General features: G+C 39.6%; 1 protein-coding gene across 2 annotated transcripts in view; it reads right to left on the minus strand.

Moving 5' to 3' along the window:
- The window catches only part of cltca (clathrin, heavy chain a (Hc)), a 51,323-nt gene that overhangs the window by 3,264 nt on the left and 30,285 nt on the right, over positions 1-17,774 (minus strand). For both annotated transcript variants that reach the window (XM_041801732.1, XM_041801731.1), the window contains 20 exons: positions 17,136-17,288; positions 16,499-16,621; positions 15,674-15,811; positions 15,416-15,580; positions 15,101-15,281; positions 13,053-13,216; positions 8,254-8,379; positions 8,029-8,171; positions 7,271-7,505; positions 7,014-7,136; positions 6,785-6,930; positions 6,462-6,645; positions 6,187-6,379; positions 4,406-4,563; positions 4,044-4,316; positions 3,553-3,870; positions 2,691-2,822; positions 2,488-2,598; positions 2,231-2,401; positions 1,920-2,141 (listed from right to left, as the gene is read on the minus strand). In XM_041801732.1, the coding sequence (XP_041657666.1) occupies positions 1,920-2,141; positions 2,231-2,401; positions 2,488-2,598; positions 2,691-2,822; positions 3,553-3,870; positions 4,044-4,316; positions 4,406-4,563; positions 6,187-6,379; positions 6,462-6,645; positions 6,785-6,930; positions 7,014-7,136; positions 7,271-7,505; positions 8,029-8,171; positions 8,254-8,379; positions 13,053-13,216; positions 15,101-15,281; positions 15,416-15,580; positions 15,674-15,811; positions 16,499-16,621; positions 17,136-17,288 (3,459 nt within the window). The remainder of the gene's footprint in view (positions 1-1,919; positions 2,142-2,230; positions 2,402-2,487; positions 2,599-2,690; positions 2,823-3,552; positions 3,871-4,043; positions 4,317-4,405; positions 4,564-6,186; positions 6,380-6,461; positions 6,646-6,784; positions 6,931-7,013; positions 7,137-7,270; positions 7,506-8,028; positions 8,172-8,253; positions 8,380-13,052; positions 13,217-15,100; positions 15,282-15,415; positions 15,581-15,673; positions 15,812-16,498; positions 16,622-17,135; positions 17,289-17,774) is intronic.

Raw genomic sequence — 17,774 nt, forward strand, 5'->3', positions numbered from 1 at the left:
CTTCAGACTATGCAGTGGACATGTCAGCAGTCTAAATAACTTTTAGAAGGAAAGTTTGGATATCTTTATGAATTTTCAAACCAAATCTTAACACAAAGATTAAGCCAATGGAATACCTCTCCATTGACTAAATACTGTGGAAACATGTTTTATTTTTCTTTCAGTCTGCAGCTCATTCTAATTTGTTAGGAGGAAAAGGGAGCAAACGGTAGTCTCTACACTAACACAATGTAGATCTTAAGATCAGATTATTTAAAGAAGTTGAAGGGTTACTATAATTTCTAATCAAGTTTTCAGCACGTGGTCTGCTGTTAATTTATTTATCTCTCTTAATAAAATGATTCACAGTCTTGTTTCATGGGGTAATATTTCACCTTCACTATGAACACTGCAGAGAAATAAATGAAGAACAAGGTGATCCCCCATGTGCCGGCTCAGCACTGCCCAAATGAATCCTTCCAAGCCCACAGAGACAGACCACTCAGTTCCACTCAGTATTTATCTGTTTGTTTTGTTTTTATAAGCCCAAAAAAAAGGAAAAAAAAAGGAACACAATAAACAGAATGTAAAAAAAAAAAGGTCATGACTTGTGTATGTGAGTAGGTCTACTTATGTAAACACAGGATGGGATGTTGTTCTGGAGCCTGAGCAAAGCACTTAAATACACACTTATAGTCTGCTATTACATATGCATATGCTTTAAAATGTTACAGCATTGGTAATGTCCTCGATCCTCTCTATTTGCACATCCAGAGACTTTATCAAAACAGTACAGAGAAATGGAGGAGAGGAAGAAGAACCTGGCAAGTCTCACAGCTTCATCCTCTTCCTTTTTAGTTATTTAATAGCAGTAAGAGAACAGTTTTGAATGACACTGCCACCTAGATTGCCGTGTAAATACTGTCTCTTTTTCTCCATTCGTTGTGTGACCACGTGTACCAAAACAGTGACCATTTGGGATGAATAAAAATACAGTTACACTCCTACTGTTAAGTAAATACATCTTTTGAAGTTCAGTTTTTAATGTATTGACTCCTCAATTTAAATAAATAGGCAACAGAGGTGGGTGGAGCTGAGTTGCCCCATCACTGGCGGCTTAGATGGATCCAGTAGAGTCATACTGTAACAGAGGCGTTGCAGGGGTAGAATGGAATCAGCAGAGTCAGCAAGGGAGTGCAGCACTGTTTGTATGTGTATATCTGACTGTGTGTGTCAGTGGAGCTCCTGCTGTGGTGTGCTAGCTCCCTTTCTTGCAACGCCAAAACACTGTGTGAATTAACAGACGATGTGGTGGAATTAAAAGATGTCTCAAGTTTAATTATAGTGAAGCTTAGTCATATGCCATAGCTATGTGGAAATGCACTATAAAAATACTGACCAATAGCTTGCTTGTGCCACATTCACAGGAGTAGAACTGATTCAGTCCTGTCCAAGCCAGTTTAATTATACGTGCTAAATTTTTTCTCAAACCAACCTAACAGAAGATGGTAAATGCTGTCTACAAGGTGTGCCTGATAAGAGCTACAGTCGATTTTTTCCCCTATGGTTGTATTTTTCCCAACAACTCTGATGTCAGGGTCAAAGATGTATCAGTGACTGTGTTCAGGTGAGAGTGTAGCTGAAACCATGCACACTCAAGGCCGCAAGTTTTGAGCTAAATGCTTTAAGATCAAAACCAGTGTGTTAAGCTTTCACCTGTTCCTGAATTGCATCAACCTGGAGGAAAAGAGGTGCAGCATAGGAGAAAAATATGAAAAGATTTTGCTGTCAATACTAAACCAAAAAGTCCTGAGTGTAATGTAAACTGACAACCAAAACAGGGGAGAGAGGACGTTAAAAATCTTACATCATTCATTCAAACAGGCCTCATAATAGATTCAGATATTAATCAGTGTTTAATTCCTGACACTCAGGCTCACCTTGCTGAGGTACTCCCTCATGACCTGAATGAAGTATGGCATAGAAAAGTCCATGATGTTGTGCCTCCAAGCTGTCTCCAGCACCACGTCAGGCCGCAGCAGGTCATAGCAGGTGAACAAGCAGGCGGCGAAACACTCTTTCTTATTCTCTTGCAGGAACCAGGCCAGCAGCTCCTCTGCCAGCTCTGTGTCCTTGGACTCTGAGGCGTACTGCATGGCATCCTGCAGGGAGGAGACACAGCACAGACAGGTTAAGAGATGTTCAAAGTCAATCCTGGCAGTAAAGTAGTAAACGTTTTGTAGGAAATAACCTTGTAGAGCTTGTCCTTCTTGCAGAGCTCCACACTCTGTTTCCAGCGGTTGTTGCCCTTAAAGAGGTATGCAGCGATTCTCCTGAACTCGATCAGCTCATGTTTCTCCAAACGCTGCGCCAGTGAGATGTTGTCAAAGTTGTCGTAGGCATCTATTGATGTCCTCAGTGCCTAATGAATGAAAGAGAGACGATTAAATTGAGTTAAATTTGATTACAAAAAAGATTTTAACAAAACACTGTGAGAGGCTCTCTCACCTGGTAGTCCTCCTCTGTGATGAAGAGGTTGTTAAGTGCTTCATTGACTGATTTGTTGTTGTGGTTCTGTACTGACCGCAGGTAGGGTTTGACCAGAGGCAGCTGTTTCACCTGTGGACACAGATATAAAATTATCATCTAACAAGCCAAATTTCCATATTGCAAAATTGCTACACCTCCATTACAAAGAGACAAAGTTCTACCTTGCTGAAGAAGTTGACGGCGCGGGAGTGGTCCAGTCTTGGTGAAAGCACGATTAGCAAATCATTCAGTAACAAGGGCTTGAACTCCAGATAGAACTGGATGGCTCTGTAGTACAGCTCCACATTGGCCACCTGTGGAAGGAGCAGACAGACGAATGGAAACAGTCATTATGGAGGCATAAACACTGGGTGCATTATGAGCAGTATTAATTTTGTCGACTAAAACTATGACTAAAACTATTCGTCGACAGCCTTTTATTCCATGACAAAAACTAGACTAAAACTAACAAAAATAGATCTTTGATGACTAAAACTGACAAAAATTATGTTTATTTTTCATCAAGATGACTAAAACTAGACTAAAATGTAATGTAGTTTTCGTCGGACATTCTAAATCCATGATATTTCTCCACTGTGAGTAAATCTGTCAAAAAACAATGCAGCTGTAGCTCTTCTGCCTCTCAGCTGTAGAAAGCAGGGACCTGAGGTTTAGCAGAGTATATAGAACACACTACCATGATTTGGTGCCAGATTTAGGCAAGAAAATAAATGCTTGGACTAAAAGTAAAGACTTACATATGAGGACTTTTTATGGACTAAAACTAGACTAAAACTAAAAAGGATAGAAATGACTAAAATGTGTCTAAAACTAAAATGCATTTCATTTAAAGGCTAAAACTAAGACTGAAATTGAAAATAGCTGCCAAAATTACCACTGATTATGAGACATGATTATTTGAACAAAGATATTTATTTTGAATAAATTATAGCACATTTTTTATCAAAATAAACTAAAAAAAGAAATATATGTTTATTTTGCAATAAAAACAAATTCTTCATGAAATATTAAACTTAAGTGTACCTTGGTGATGATGTCCTTGAACTGTCCCTCCTTCCAGGCATCTGTCGGGTGGTTCATCATGGTAATGATGGCGTTGTCATACTCCTCATACTTGTCGTACAGGAAGACAAGCTCGGCCCACAGGTGAGCCTGCTCTGCTGCTCTCAGGACCTTTGGGATGTTAACTCTGGACCAGAAGAGCTCCAGATGCTCCCTCATCTTCTGGGGCTTAAACTTGGAGTAAAGGATGGCGAGCTCTGTGAACATGCCCATGTGAGCGCGCTCCAGGCCAAGAGCAGCCTCCAGCATGGTGATCAGCTCCTCAAAGTAACCACGGTCCTGGGAGGGAGAGGGGAAAGAGGTATTTGTTTCACTATGGAGATGTTTCAGCTGTTTGAGTGGCATGTCTCCAAAATGTACATTTGAATATTTTTTAAAATAAAATCCTAAACTAACAAGCCAAAGTTAAAAACACAAACTCACACATGTGTAAATGTTAATTTCCTTCTTACCTGGTAGTAGTTGATGAGCTCCTCCAGTTCATCAGCGTGCACCACAATGTGCAGGCCACACATCTGGGCCAGTCTGAACTCTTTACCATCCACGCAGGCGAAGCACACCTCTTTCCAGGTACGGGTGCTGTTGGCCTTGCGGGCACCATCCACAGCAGCCTGGTACTCTCCGAGATGCACCAGAGTGGAGGCCAGACGCCCAAAGTTTGAGACGTTGTTGTAGAGCAGTTTAGCAGCGTCGTACATTTTTTCATCGTAGCAGCGGTCACCAACCTGTAGAAAAAATTAAATAGAGTTATCATATTTAAAATTCTGACTACACAGGTTAATCATAGAATGGTTGTGTGAGAGCAATGGCTGACCTGCTGGATGTGAGCGTTGTTTGGCCCATTGATGAACTCCTCCAGCTCAGCCAAACGGTTAGTTTTAGCCAAGGCAAAGATGAGCTCTGTCTCCACGTAGGACTCACGGGCCTTCTTACGAGCCATCTGAAGGAACTTCACCAGGTCCTCCCAATTTCCTGAAACACATGGACACAAATGTTAAAGTGTACTTTATTAAAAAGTAATTATTTTTTTTTCGTAGGAGAAGTGGCATTCAGTCTGAACATTATATATTTCTTACTATGGAGGAACATTTTATTTATCTAGATAAATGTCATAATTTGATCATTTATAAGCCAAAAATGATACAGAACAAGACATCAAACTCTTCTGGCATGACTTTGCCACCATTTCAGCTCAAGCAATGATGGGAAACGAGTCAAGAATAAAAGAAAATAGGAAACATGGCATTGACCCTTGTGTGAATGTTGTACTGTACAAATAAAGGTAGTGCAAAAGAGGTTGTATTATTTTCTCCTTGTTCTTTTTTTGTTTTTTAAAAAATTCTAGTTTTGATTTAACATTGTCCAGTCATGTTTTCAGCTTTTTAGATAATATCGATGCAACCATTTGTAATCATTAAGACGGTTACTATGATTTTGTTTGATTGCATTCCCCATTTTTTTTTTTTTTTTTTAAATCAAAAGCATCCTGGCAGATGATATTTTACTCCTAATGCTGCCTAACTGTGCATTTCCAATAATGTATTACTGCTCTAGCTGCAACAATCACTGAGTAACCCCAGAGGACAAAACTCAAACTCAACAACAGAGCTGATGTGCTGCATATTGATCGCTTTTAATCGAAGCTGAACTGGCCAAATAACTAATAGCTTTCTGTTTGCACTGATTAATCAGCTTACAATGAGTCAGCTGGTATTCTTTGCCCTCTATGCGGTGCCAGATGCTTTGGTTCACTGGTATTAAAAGAACAAAAATGCCATAAACACTTCAAGTCACTATGACTTTCCACATACTGCAAAAGACGGGTCCAAAAAAAGTGTAGTTTGTCATTCAAATATCTCCAGAAAGGTTAGACTTAATGCCAAAAATGTCTAATTTTCATCTGCAAAGAAGCTTTTATAGTGATTCCACAAGTTCTTATCTTTCAGAGCAAACAGATAGAAGTATTTCGAAAAACTAAAGTTTAAAATTGACAAGGCTCTGCACTTTGCTGCTTTTATCCTGTTTAGAGGGGCTCAGCTTGTTTATCTATTAGGAATCGTTAGTTATTTGCATTTACAAGTTGCACTGTTGTCTATCATTTCCATCTATTTTGTTTCTACTTGTTTTTTTTTTTACTTTTACACTGTCTTGAAAAAACAGCATTTGGTCTTTTGCATGTCCAGCAGAATGAAGTTTCCTATCCAATTCATAGGGACTATAAGGAAAGCTGAATTATCCACAGAGGTCTCGTCCTCTGCTCCAATAAAAATACCCACTTATTAAAACAGATAAGACCCCAAGCCTAAGCAGTTGAGTATTTGAATCTGGTGTTTTTCTGCCTCTCATACAGGGATACGAGGACTTCCAGTTAGCATAAGCTCACCAGCTGAACAAAATATTCAATCTGGTTGAGAACCTAATAGTCTAAAAAGAATGTTTGTGCTGAACTGACAAGATAAGAACAAACTGCCTAAAAGTAACTTTAAACAGCATTTTATTTTGAAAGTAACCTTGATGACAGGACTAAATCTCCTGTAAAACTCCAACCAAGTGTCTTGTTTTTCAGCCACCTTTTCACATAACTGGTGTCCTTACCGCTCTTATCAGCAGCCTGCACCACCTCCATGTACGCAGAGGGATCGTCAGCTTTGATGTAGGAGTCGATGGCCTCTTTGACCAGCTCTTTCTGCAGCTGAGCCTTCGCCAGCTGGCTCCACACAGCCGGCTCATTGCAGCGCTCTGCAAACTCATAGGCCCTGTCCAGGTTTCCAATGTGCTCGATCAGCACCTAAGGAGGAAAAAACACTGATGATCAATATTTCTTCAGACAATGGTATTACTAAGGCTGTTTTTTTTAGGTAATGACGGACCTGCACTGCTGAGGTGTTGACGTCAAACTTCTTGAAGATGGCGAAGGCCTCCTCAAAGAGCTCGTTGCTGATGGCGATGTTAGCAATGTCAGGAGCGTCATAGTTGTCCAGCCTGCTGATATACTCCATCACACGAGTACGGTCGGCTTTGATGGCCGTCAGGATCAGCAGGTTCTGCAGATTTCTGTGACAGAGAAGTAGAAGAAGTTTCAGTGCAGTACTTTGAAATGTCCATTGAAATAAAAAAGCAGGTAAAAGGTACACTTTAGAGTTTGCTCTCACATGATGAGGACAAAGAAAACAAACATGTTCCCGTTACGCACCTGTGTTCACTGAAGACGGAGTTGTCCAGCACGATCTTCTCCAGCAGCTCAATGAGCTCGTTGGGCAGGTCTGCAGTCATGAAGGCCTTGACTGTGACGGACACCTCCTCTGGGTCCTGGGTCTCTGAGAGGGCGGTCTGCACAACCTGGTGGAAAAATGAGAAGGTTAAAATAGCACCAGGCAGTTGTATGAACTAAGATTAGACTTATTCTATGTATCATACATTACCTGGTCAATGAGTGGTCGTCTGAAAGGGTTGCTCTCCAGCAGCACACTGGCCCACAGGTCGGGGTCTTTGCGGCGGACCAGGTAGCGGGACAAGCTCTTGAACAGGGAGTTCTCATTGCAGACCTGAAAAAAAAAAAAAAAGAAAAAAAAGAATTGAAATTCCTACATTAACAAGCTAAATCAAATATGAGTAAGAATATGAAAGAGATATTTAAATAAACACAAGGACTATGGTTGATTTTAAATGTTCTCCTCACATTGATGAGCTCCTGGTCACACTGTCCTCTCTCGTAGGCCACACAGGCCAGGTGGGGGTCTCTCTTCTCGCAGTATTTTCCCACCACACGGCTGTCGTAGTACGGGTTCTCCCTCAGGAAGCGCTCTGGGTTGTTGTTGCTGTCAATGTAGATCTTGGCCAGAGCATTGTGGGTAGCAGGCTCCTCACAGCCTTCATGGATACGAGACTCGAGCCAGGGAAGCAGCAGCTTCAGTCTGCAAGAGGAAAAATGGTGTCAGCGCCCATACTGAGAGATTACTGTAACTTAAAACTTCCAAAGAACATTTTTAAAACGCAATTCACCATTGCTGTAATGTTAAAACTGCCATTGGATCGTTTTGCTCTGCTAAATAACGTTTAGTACATGAACCATAATTCCTAAAGTAATAGCTGGCCCCGAGAAACAGCTGATAATGTAGCCATCAAGAACAAATAAAGGAAGAGCCAAAATAGACCTAACACTAAAATACAAGGGTGTATAAATTTGAAATGGCACTCATAATTTCTCTGCGGAAACAGAGAAACTTCTGCTTTTTAGATAAAGGCCAGGATCAGTAATTGAGGAAAAACAGTGTCCTTTGTTGACTGACAATAAAATAAAGGCAATGTTTTCTAAAAATAACTAAATAAATAAATAAAAATTGGTTTAAATTGTTATTGGAAAAGACAAAGCATACCATTTCTGTGGAGAACAAAACTGTAGAAGTGTTGGGGGAAAAAAAACGAATGGGACAGTACCTGTTCCTCTTTTCCACCTCAGCGACCAGCTCATCAGTGGAGAACTGTCCCCTCACCACCAGGATCAGACTCTTAATGACGTCTTCTGAGCAGTCCACATCCAAGAGACCACCGACCACAACAGGCAGACGGCTTGGATTCACCTGAGAATGAAACCCCTCATTAGTAATCCTTGAAATCATGATGCAGTAGAAATGTAGTGATGTGTTCTCCTTGAAGTCTCACCTTCTGAACATAGATCTCAATGTACTTCTGCAGGTTGTTGCGGTAAAGGTAGAGCACCAGGTCGTGGACGAAGTCGAAACGGTCGCAGACGATGATGAGTGGCAGCTGGTCGGTGAGTTTGGCTTCCTGTTGGTAACAAACAAAGGATGCCATGTTGAGAAAGATAAACCAAAACCCATCTTCATACAAGCCACAAAACATCAACCAACAATGTGATGCTCCAAGGTTGATCTCATACCACAGCTCTGATCTGACTCAGCTGCAGGCATGACTGTATTGTTGGTAGGGGTGTCATGATTCTTCAAAATCAAAATTTTAATTGACCTTTGACTATAAAATCATAATTCTGTTTTCAGTTTGAAGCCAATCTTTTTCTTAGACTTCGATATCTATTAAAAAGTAAAAATTTCAAATATTGCTCCAGCCCATATGAAAAACACCGTCTGTGTGTACAAAACTGCATACTACATACAACTACTTCCACATACGAAAACATTATTCTGCATACTAAAATAATGGTAAGTTTGCTGTATTTAATGTTTTATTTTATGTCATTACTTTACTACTCGAATTATTTTGTTTACATATTTCAAGTCTGTGCTGCATTGCTAAGCTAGCAACAAGCTAGTGGGAAATAGAGTTCTTCAACGAAAAACATGAGTTCATTTTAGATGAAGCTGCATCAGCTATTCAAACATTATTTAACAAAATTTCAAATGTGTTTCAGCATGGTTACTTTTATTCTTCTGCTGCCTTTTGGCTCTGCTATGCTTAGCGCCATATTGCACCATAGGGCTCCCATTTCATACTAAAATATCTAGATCTAGTACACATTAGAGGATTTCTCACCTACACAAAATTTGGTAGTATAAATTTGGATCGTACAAGTTACTTATTGTGATGTCCCGTTTTTATGGCTTTTTGGACCAAATGCGCCAGGATCAGGAATCGATCCTGCGATTAGTGCACAGAGGACTATAGCCTCAGTATATGGGCACCTGTTCTACCAAGTGAGCTGAACCGGCTCCAGTAATATAATTAGTACTCAGTAGCATAAAAGAGGGTCTCTGCAGGTTTCAACAAGTCAAATTTAAAACTTTAAGACTTTTTAAGACCATAATAAACACAATTTAAGACCCATCTCACATCCATACTGGCAAAAAATTTAAAAAGACATGAAGGGGAATTGGAGGCCCAGAATTACTTGCAATGTATATATAGGGCCCTATGAAATCTGTTTTATTTTTTGCCAAATTCAGTTTTTTCTGTTTTAATGTTTTTTGGAATTTCATTTTTTAACCTTTCCACAAATTTTACCATAAAAAAGAGTGTCTTGTTTATGTAAACAAATCAAATGTTCACCAATTAAATAGAAATAACCTTAAATTTATTGAATAAGGACCACAGTTGGCCCAGGAGCCGTTGTTTGGATAACCCTGATATAAATAATCATAACCAGTGTAATAGTCAGATATTTCCAACATTTCAAGACACATTCACATGTATAATCACATCCTAACTGATGTTTATAATGCAAATGAAGAAATCCTTCTGTTCTCTCATCACAGACAGTGATAGTAACTTAATAAGAAGGTCGCATTAAAGTTAAATGGTTAAAAGTAAACACGTTACCTAAACTTGTTTACTCTCATAGTCTGTAACAGTCCATGCAGTTTGATGCTGCATTGTTTTACTCCTGGCTGTAACGGTTCTCTCCTCATCTCTCTCCATCCTCGCTGGCTGTCCGTCTGCCTCATACCAGAGCACTACGTTAATACAGACACGTGTTGGCTTGTTAAGCAACCACATGTAACTACAGTATCTACGGGATGAATTATTAAGCTAACTGTTACTCGAATTCAACGTCATTTAGACTACAGGACTTCATAAAATCTCGAGTCCGTCCGATTTGATTTTGAGCCTCTGAGGGGTGAGCGGTGTGCCTCGCGTGAGGTGAGACATACCGCTCAGGTGGTGTGGTGAGGTAAAATAACTGGAAGCATGGATGAGTTTTCTTGAAGGTGCAACATCAAGTCCCACAGTAGTGGCTCGTAAGGGGCTACCTGATGTTTGTCGGTGTTTCGTGCAGCTGCTCTGACATGCTGTTATTGTTTAGGAGGGGGCGGGGTGAGTGAGGGACAAGTTGTGCCCCGCTTAAGTGTTCCCCCGGGGACATATTCCTCAGATATACGTTCCTCTTTCTAAAAAAACACAGCATTTCAGTCAAATTCATTTAATTTCCACAATAAATTGTAAATTCCGTGATTATTGGCCAATTCCATGATTCCGTCCGCAATTCGGTTACAATAATACATTAATAATACATTTTTAAGACCTTTAAAAATCGCATGTAAGACGTTTTATGAGATTTTAACAGAATTTTAGACATTTTAAGGCCTTAAATTCAAATTATTGGATTTTAGACCTGAAGACGTTTTAAGACCCCGCGGATACCCTGATAAAAGTAAGGGGTCTGGGCACAGCCACTGTAATTTTAACCTACAAATGTAGCCTTTCATTTCTGTTTTAAAAACATGTAAAATATGAGCACAGTCAAGCTCTTATCTTTTTTCTTCCAGGAAAACCTGAGTTTAAGAACATATGTGCTGTAGTTATGTCACTTGAGTTTTACTAAAGTTACTGGGCTAAAGACAAAAGAAAAAACTAAACTAGAAATAAAATTCAGATATTTAATGTGTGACACACTTTAAACAATGACACAGACTTTCTTGGTACAAACTTGTTCTCCAATCTCTTGGGGACAAAAAAGGGGAAAGAAAAGTACCACTCAGTGGAATAAGAGACTATAAAATATTCATACTTACAACCCCCCCCCCAAAAAAAAACAAAACAAAAAAAACCTTTTTGTGTTGGCTCCTTTTGTGCCATTTTTCAAATCAGTGACTGTCTGCAGGGACACAGAGGGCCACATCACAGGCTCTGCCTCTCTCTCTATCCATTATGAGCGGTTCAGGCCGCCTCCTGCATGATCTGAGAGTAACGTTCACTTTGGCAAAGTATGATGCGATGATGGGACAGCCTGCCATTGGTTGTCATAGCTCAGATGACAAAGCAATATGGTGGATAGCATTAACGCAATAAATTGATTTAAAGTGGATAAATAAAGATGTTAAATACTAGAGCTACTAGTGTGGATTTAATCTTTAAAAATCTTGGAAAGTAATCCAAGTTCAAACTTGACAGGAAAGCCACTGTAAGAGCTATGAAGGCGTGGACAGCACTATTAGAACAGTATAACAGCACACTGTGGGGGAAAAAGTCAGTGGCAACGATTTATGGTTCAAAAGTTTTTTTAACTTTAAGTAATCTGTCTCTTCTAGTTGCATACGACAACATCGGTCTTAAGGGGTTAAAGTGCTGGGGTTATATATGTACAGCTACATGTAAACAGTGAAAACAGCTGTATTAATAAGCCATTCAACCAGCTTTGCAAGAAGATAGTCTTTTTGAAGAACAAAAGAATATTATTTTGTAAATGCAAAAGTTAGACTACTGGGTCTTGAGCATGACTAAGTGAGGATAAAGACTTTACATATGGGGACAGCAATCTTATTTTCTATTGCCCTGATCAAAGTTCAAATCCCATTTCAATCAATTTTTGGATTTTGGAAAATACATATTGACACCCCTTGTTGTTGATGTTTGGTGACCTGTGTGCAATGTGAGACATTTATGAAAGTAACTGAAAATGAAATTGAAAATATCATTTTCAGTCTTTACATTCAACCTTCCCTATGTGGTTAAAATATCCCACAGTTATTACAATATCAAGCAAGGGAAAATAAAAGGTTTGTCACTAAAACAATGTCACATTGAATATTAGTGTTTCACAGAAGAACCACAAAACAAAAGACCTCTATATAACATAGCTTTCCTACCTTAGTTTCCAGGTAGACAACAGACAGCCCTGACTACTACTCCTCTGTGTCACAATGATTTTACAGGTGTGGTGACACGATGCTGCCATCCACACTCATACAGGATTAACAAACTGGGATTGTGCACCTCATTGAAAACATCCAAAAACATGCTGCACTGACTACAGGCTCCTAAAATGGGACTACACATTTAACACACAAACACCTTAAGCATCCTCTAGTATGACGTACAACTGGTTCACCATTAACTGCATTTTTACACAAAACATCCACTAAATGATTAGAGCTACAGTACGCTCAGAGAGCTGTATGGATTGTGGTATATTAACATATACGCCTCCATACAAATCCCAGTTTCAATCCTGGGCCTGAAGTTAAAGGGGAGGGATGAAAGTCAGAAAAGAAAAGGGATGTCCTGCACCATGGGGAGGGGTTAATTTACCTGATACATGTCCTGCCAATCCAAAGACAAAAGAGGAAAAGCACAAAAGATAATTGACTCCCATCAGGATGTTTGTTTTTAACATTTAAAACCAATACAGGAAATTATTTGGGACCTTCTAGTGACAGTTTTGTATTTAATTTACTAATGGGCCAAAATTTTTGGAAAATTAAGAAACATTTTTAAGACCAGGAAAAAAAAAAAGATGCTAGCAATATTAACTAAAGCAGATTTGAAATTCAAAAATAGCAATGCTTGAAAGTTTTGCCTCAGGATAAAGATGATGTAAAACACTGAAAAAGCTTCTACAAATCAGGCAAGACTTAAAGATGACAACAGCAAGAGTGGATGAGGACCAAAGCAATAAAGAGTGTGAAGGAGAGTGACACAATTGAAGAAAGGAAAGAAATTAAAGAGCTGTCAGAGTCTGATCTTTTCCGCTGTCCCTGCAGCTTTACCTTGAGGAAGTTCTTGACACGCTCAGGGTCGTAGCAGTTACTCTCTCTGCAGATCCTCTCAACCTCTTTGATCTGGCCCGTCTTGCAGGCGGCCTGGATGTATTTGAAGTGAACTTCTGGGTCCTGACTGAAGTTTACGATAGAGCCCAGGAAGTAGAACAGACCTGAGAGACACAGACAGTGACATAGACTGTTCACTCAAATGTCAGCATTGTTTCATCCAGATAAAAACTGAAAATATATATCTAAAAGTCAAACACTACCTTTTTTCTCCCCCGAGGGGGCCTACTAAACTTGATTTCATAATTACTGTGGTAGTACCAGAGCTGAACTTATTTTACTCCAGGGGTTCTCTACAGTCTATTGATTGTCCTGGCTCTGCTCTGGCCTACTTGTCTCGCTGATAGTTAGAGACATTTATCTGAGTTCAGAAGCAGGGGGGTAGAGTGTGACAGCTGCATGAGTAATACTACAGGAGAAGTCAGATACCAATCTAATTTATAACCTGGACATAGAAATTTAAGATTTTTTCTACCAATTTAACACAAAATAAACTTTGAAGGGTTGTCTTAGTTGGGTTTTCTTTCAATGATTGTTATGAGTTTATTGAATGAGTGTCTTTATATAATATAATATAGTAAAAGTAACTGCCCTGGCTTAGCCCTCATGAATTGTGATATCTCTCTTGACCAAATACATAAAAACAAACAAACAAAAAAAACATTTATTACTATTTTGTCACTACAGAAAACTTAAGTTCTTTGTTACCAGACAGTGCATTTATGTTCTAATGCTGTCGTATTATTCAGTCCAAAGAAGGGAATTTTTGAGCCGCGCCAGGTGAATTTTCTAAACCTAACAGCCATTGGGGCACATAAATAAAAGTAGAATAACAGAGTGATTTTGTTTAAGTAAATTGTGGATCCAGCTTTCTACTTAAGATCAGCGCTTGCTGCTTCATCCTCTTTTGCTCACTCCTCCCCTCCTGACCCCTCCCCTCTCTCTTGCACTGAATACTCACTACGACACTGTAGTTTGCCCATGTATCATGTGGATATCAACCATGGAAATATAACATAAAGGCAGACATTTGTAGCGAACTCACAGGTCATAACAGACTGAATTAAGAAAAGTTGTTCTCTACATCTCTACAACTAGGCTCATGGCTTTGACGCATGAGCTGGTGATGTATTAAGCTCTCTGTCAGGATGGATGTATCCAGCAGGATTCTAAAGGAGTGACAGAGCCACAGGCTCGCAATATGAAACAATTCAACGAATTTGCACAGTGACAGAAAATAAAGGCAAATAAAAACGCAACAAACTTAATATGCAAAACATGACACTTTTTTCAGATTACAGATCCAAAAACGACAGACCCGGTGTGTAAAAAAACTACTGACCTTATAACAGAGACGAGAAGACCTACACCCTTACTGACCAAAGAGCCCTAAACCTAAAGTTAACATTAACACAATAAACTCCTAGCTTGTGTTAATTTTGGTAAGCCCTGCAGAAAAGATTGTACATCTATTCTCTTGCTGATCTTGTCCTGTACATGCCTAAGTAGTTCTAAAAACATCCTGCAGTCTTTCAACATGGGACATGTGGAAATAGCTTTATTATATGTGACTACAAAATAACAGCTCATAAAAATAAATTGGTTATCTGGTTATTCCCTCTCAGTTGAGGTTTAGTTGCAGTTAATCTGTGTTTTAGGACCAGACTGACTGCACTGGAAACTCTAACCAGCCTCAAAATACCAAAAAGAAAAGCTTTTTTCTGTTTATGAGCAGGGCAGCAAGGACTGTCTGCAAGATTTGAAACATTTCAATGTATCAAACAGCATAGGACCTATATACTACCTGCATAGACCATTGTACTACACCTCATTACCATATGCTGTTTGTTAAAATAAAGTGGCTGGTAAATTAAGTGAGTGACTGGTAGACTAGCCACTGCAGCGGGTACGTGAAAAAGTTAATTTTTTGACCATGCTGAGTAGTCAGAGGACTATAAAAGGGCTATAAGTATGGTTTGGGATCTCACCTTCAAAACTTTTGAAGGACTCAAAAAGCTCAGTGAGAGCCTGTGTGGTGAGCTGTTCATGGTACTTGGAGGCCACCTGGACGCAGATCTGCAGGTTCTGGCGGATGTTTGCTGACAGCATCGCCCGGAGGCACTCAAGGGAGTCCTCCACAGACAGAGAGCCGAAGAAGTTCACCAGCCACTGCAGGGGGAACAAGAAAATATCTAAATCAGAGACTGTGCAACATTTGCAATGGGATTCAAGTAAAAATTTGCAATAAATGAAACTCTGACAAGAAGCATCTAGCTTGAAATTCTTTTCACTTGAAAGCCTACCTCTGGGTTGAGCAGGTGTGTGTGCACGACTGCACGCTTGATGTCGTACAGATCGGTGTAGTGCTCCAGAGCTCTTTGCAGAAGTCCTGCCTTCTCACACAGCTGGGCGATGTGGGCACGGTCGTAGTTGGTGAACATCTGGTTGCCCAAGATTGCATCAGCAACCTGCATCCATGACAAAGTGCAATAAAAAAGTTAAGAAAAATGAATCCCAGCTTTACTAAGAGGATACACTTAGTTAAGTGTTGATGTGTTGACCTGTGGAGCATGCATGAGGTTCATCTCCAGCAGGCGAGTCTGCAGAGGTCCCTCTGAGGGTCTGTTGTTCTTCAAAGCATCCAGGAGGAAGGAGGTGCACTGCTGGATCAGGTTGTACTCCATAAACACATCCACAATCTGTACAGATCCAGAGACATATAGGTGAGAAATTTAACTCATTGAGGCAGGAGTCCATGCTTGTAGCTGCTGAAACCTCTGAACAAAACAAAGTGATACTACAGAGGACACAAAGGCCCTTTAATAGTGAAAGATATAAGAGTACTTCATTTGTATTTTACACTGCTTTAAAGTGAACCGCTATGACAAGTGTAAGTTGGCTGAAAACAGCCCATTTCCACTTGCACAGATAAAAGAGAGTCGCTGATACAAAATGTTTTACCCTAAAAACTCTTGTTCTCTGCCAGTAAAGCACTTTCAGCAGCACAGAGAGCTGTGTCAGCAGTTGACATTCGCAGTGCAGAGTGTCTGCAGAGGCAGGACGCAGAGGAAGAACTAGATTTCCTTTACACTACAGGAAAGCCGAGGTTCACACATGTTGAAATATCATGTGACTCATGCTCTGTCAAATTTAAAGGAAATTTCGGGGTTGACTTGTTGATTTTACATTTAGGACGAGTCAAAATGCTTAGGTTTTAAAAAATAGCCAAGTGTCACTAACTTTATCAACATTTCACCGCCTTTATAAGCAACCCAGTCTAAACCAAAGGGAAAAAGTTGACGTCTAAACTCCTACTGAGCTTATCTGACAATACAAAAGACTATTACAGAAAATCCACCCGCAAAATCCCTCCTCCCTCCTCTGACCTGTGTGATGTCAGCCAGTGGCTCTTCATCCTGCACCAGCATCTGGGCAAACTGCAAGCCTTGTTCTGGATTGATGCGCATCACATTCCTAAGCAGAAAGATCCAGTCTGGAGTGTAGCCCACCTAGAAAGTAAATAAAAACAACAGATGCCATACACTTTAAACACTTGTCTGACCCTCATTAACTCTACCGTGAATCTGAATTATAATGTCTTGAGATCTTATTTTCATTTTTTTATTTTATGATTTAATGTCATGGCTACTTCAGAGGTGGATAACTATGTACATATCTATGTTTAAAATGATGTATAATAAAGTGCATAATAGCAAAAGCATAACTGTGATAAGCTTTTGTTTGTACTTATTCTGAGACCGAAACATCTCAAGATACTCCATGGAATTCCATCAAAAACACAGAAGTACCAGTTTCGGCAATGATAGACTTGCATCAGAGTTCAATGGGCTAATGCTTTGCATTACACTGTAGTTAACCAGAAATTGATCTTAAAAAGAGTCATTACAAAATTCTGTTTTAAATGCATTTCTTACAGCGTGTTTACTCATTGTTAAATGCATTTCATTTTGAGTGACTAATCTATGTAGGGGCTCTAATATCATGGCAGTAGGATGGACTTACCTTCTTGGCATACAGGACGATCTTTGGGAACTGACCAGTCTCTGCAAAGCACTGGATGACTTTGTTGGGAACGTTTGCTCGCAGGTAGACACTAAGAGCCAAGGTGGGGTCCACTGCCTTCACCAGGTCACCCAGCTCCTCTGAGCACTCCAGCTGAAACACAGGACAAGTCACATCAGCACTCAGAGCAATTTAAAGCAATTTTAGAACAAGTATTTAGTGATATTTTCCTTTTCAAACATAGGGTTGTCAAGATACAAGAATGTTAAACTTTGATAAGATACCAGTAAAAAGCCAATATGTATACCTGTTTGGATACCAAAACAAAAAATCGAAGTCCTAGGTATCCAATACTGAGTAAGTCTTGTTTTCAAATTACTGCCAATTGTGCTGTTTAATCGCACAACCACACCAGCAACATTTCAGCACAGAAACATTGCAGGGTAAAAGAGTTTGCCATTTTTTAAAACATTTTTTTTCTTTTGGGTAGTTATTGAAGTTTCAGAACTTTTTGATACAAAAAAAATCTAATCAGAGGGGTTATCTCAATTTAAATAACATGGTGCTTAAAGAAGTAAACCTTACAACCTTGATCTCATATGTCTGTTTGATTATACACCTCTACATCTTTTTCAAACT

The sequence above is a fragment of the Cheilinus undulatus genome, linkage group 12 (genome assembly GCF_018320785.1).
Source record: "Cheilinus undulatus linkage group 12, ASM1832078v1, whole genome shotgun sequence".
In the NCBI taxonomy this organism is placed as follows: Eukaryota; Metazoa; Chordata; class Actinopteri; order Labriformes; family Labridae; genus Cheilinus; species Cheilinus undulatus.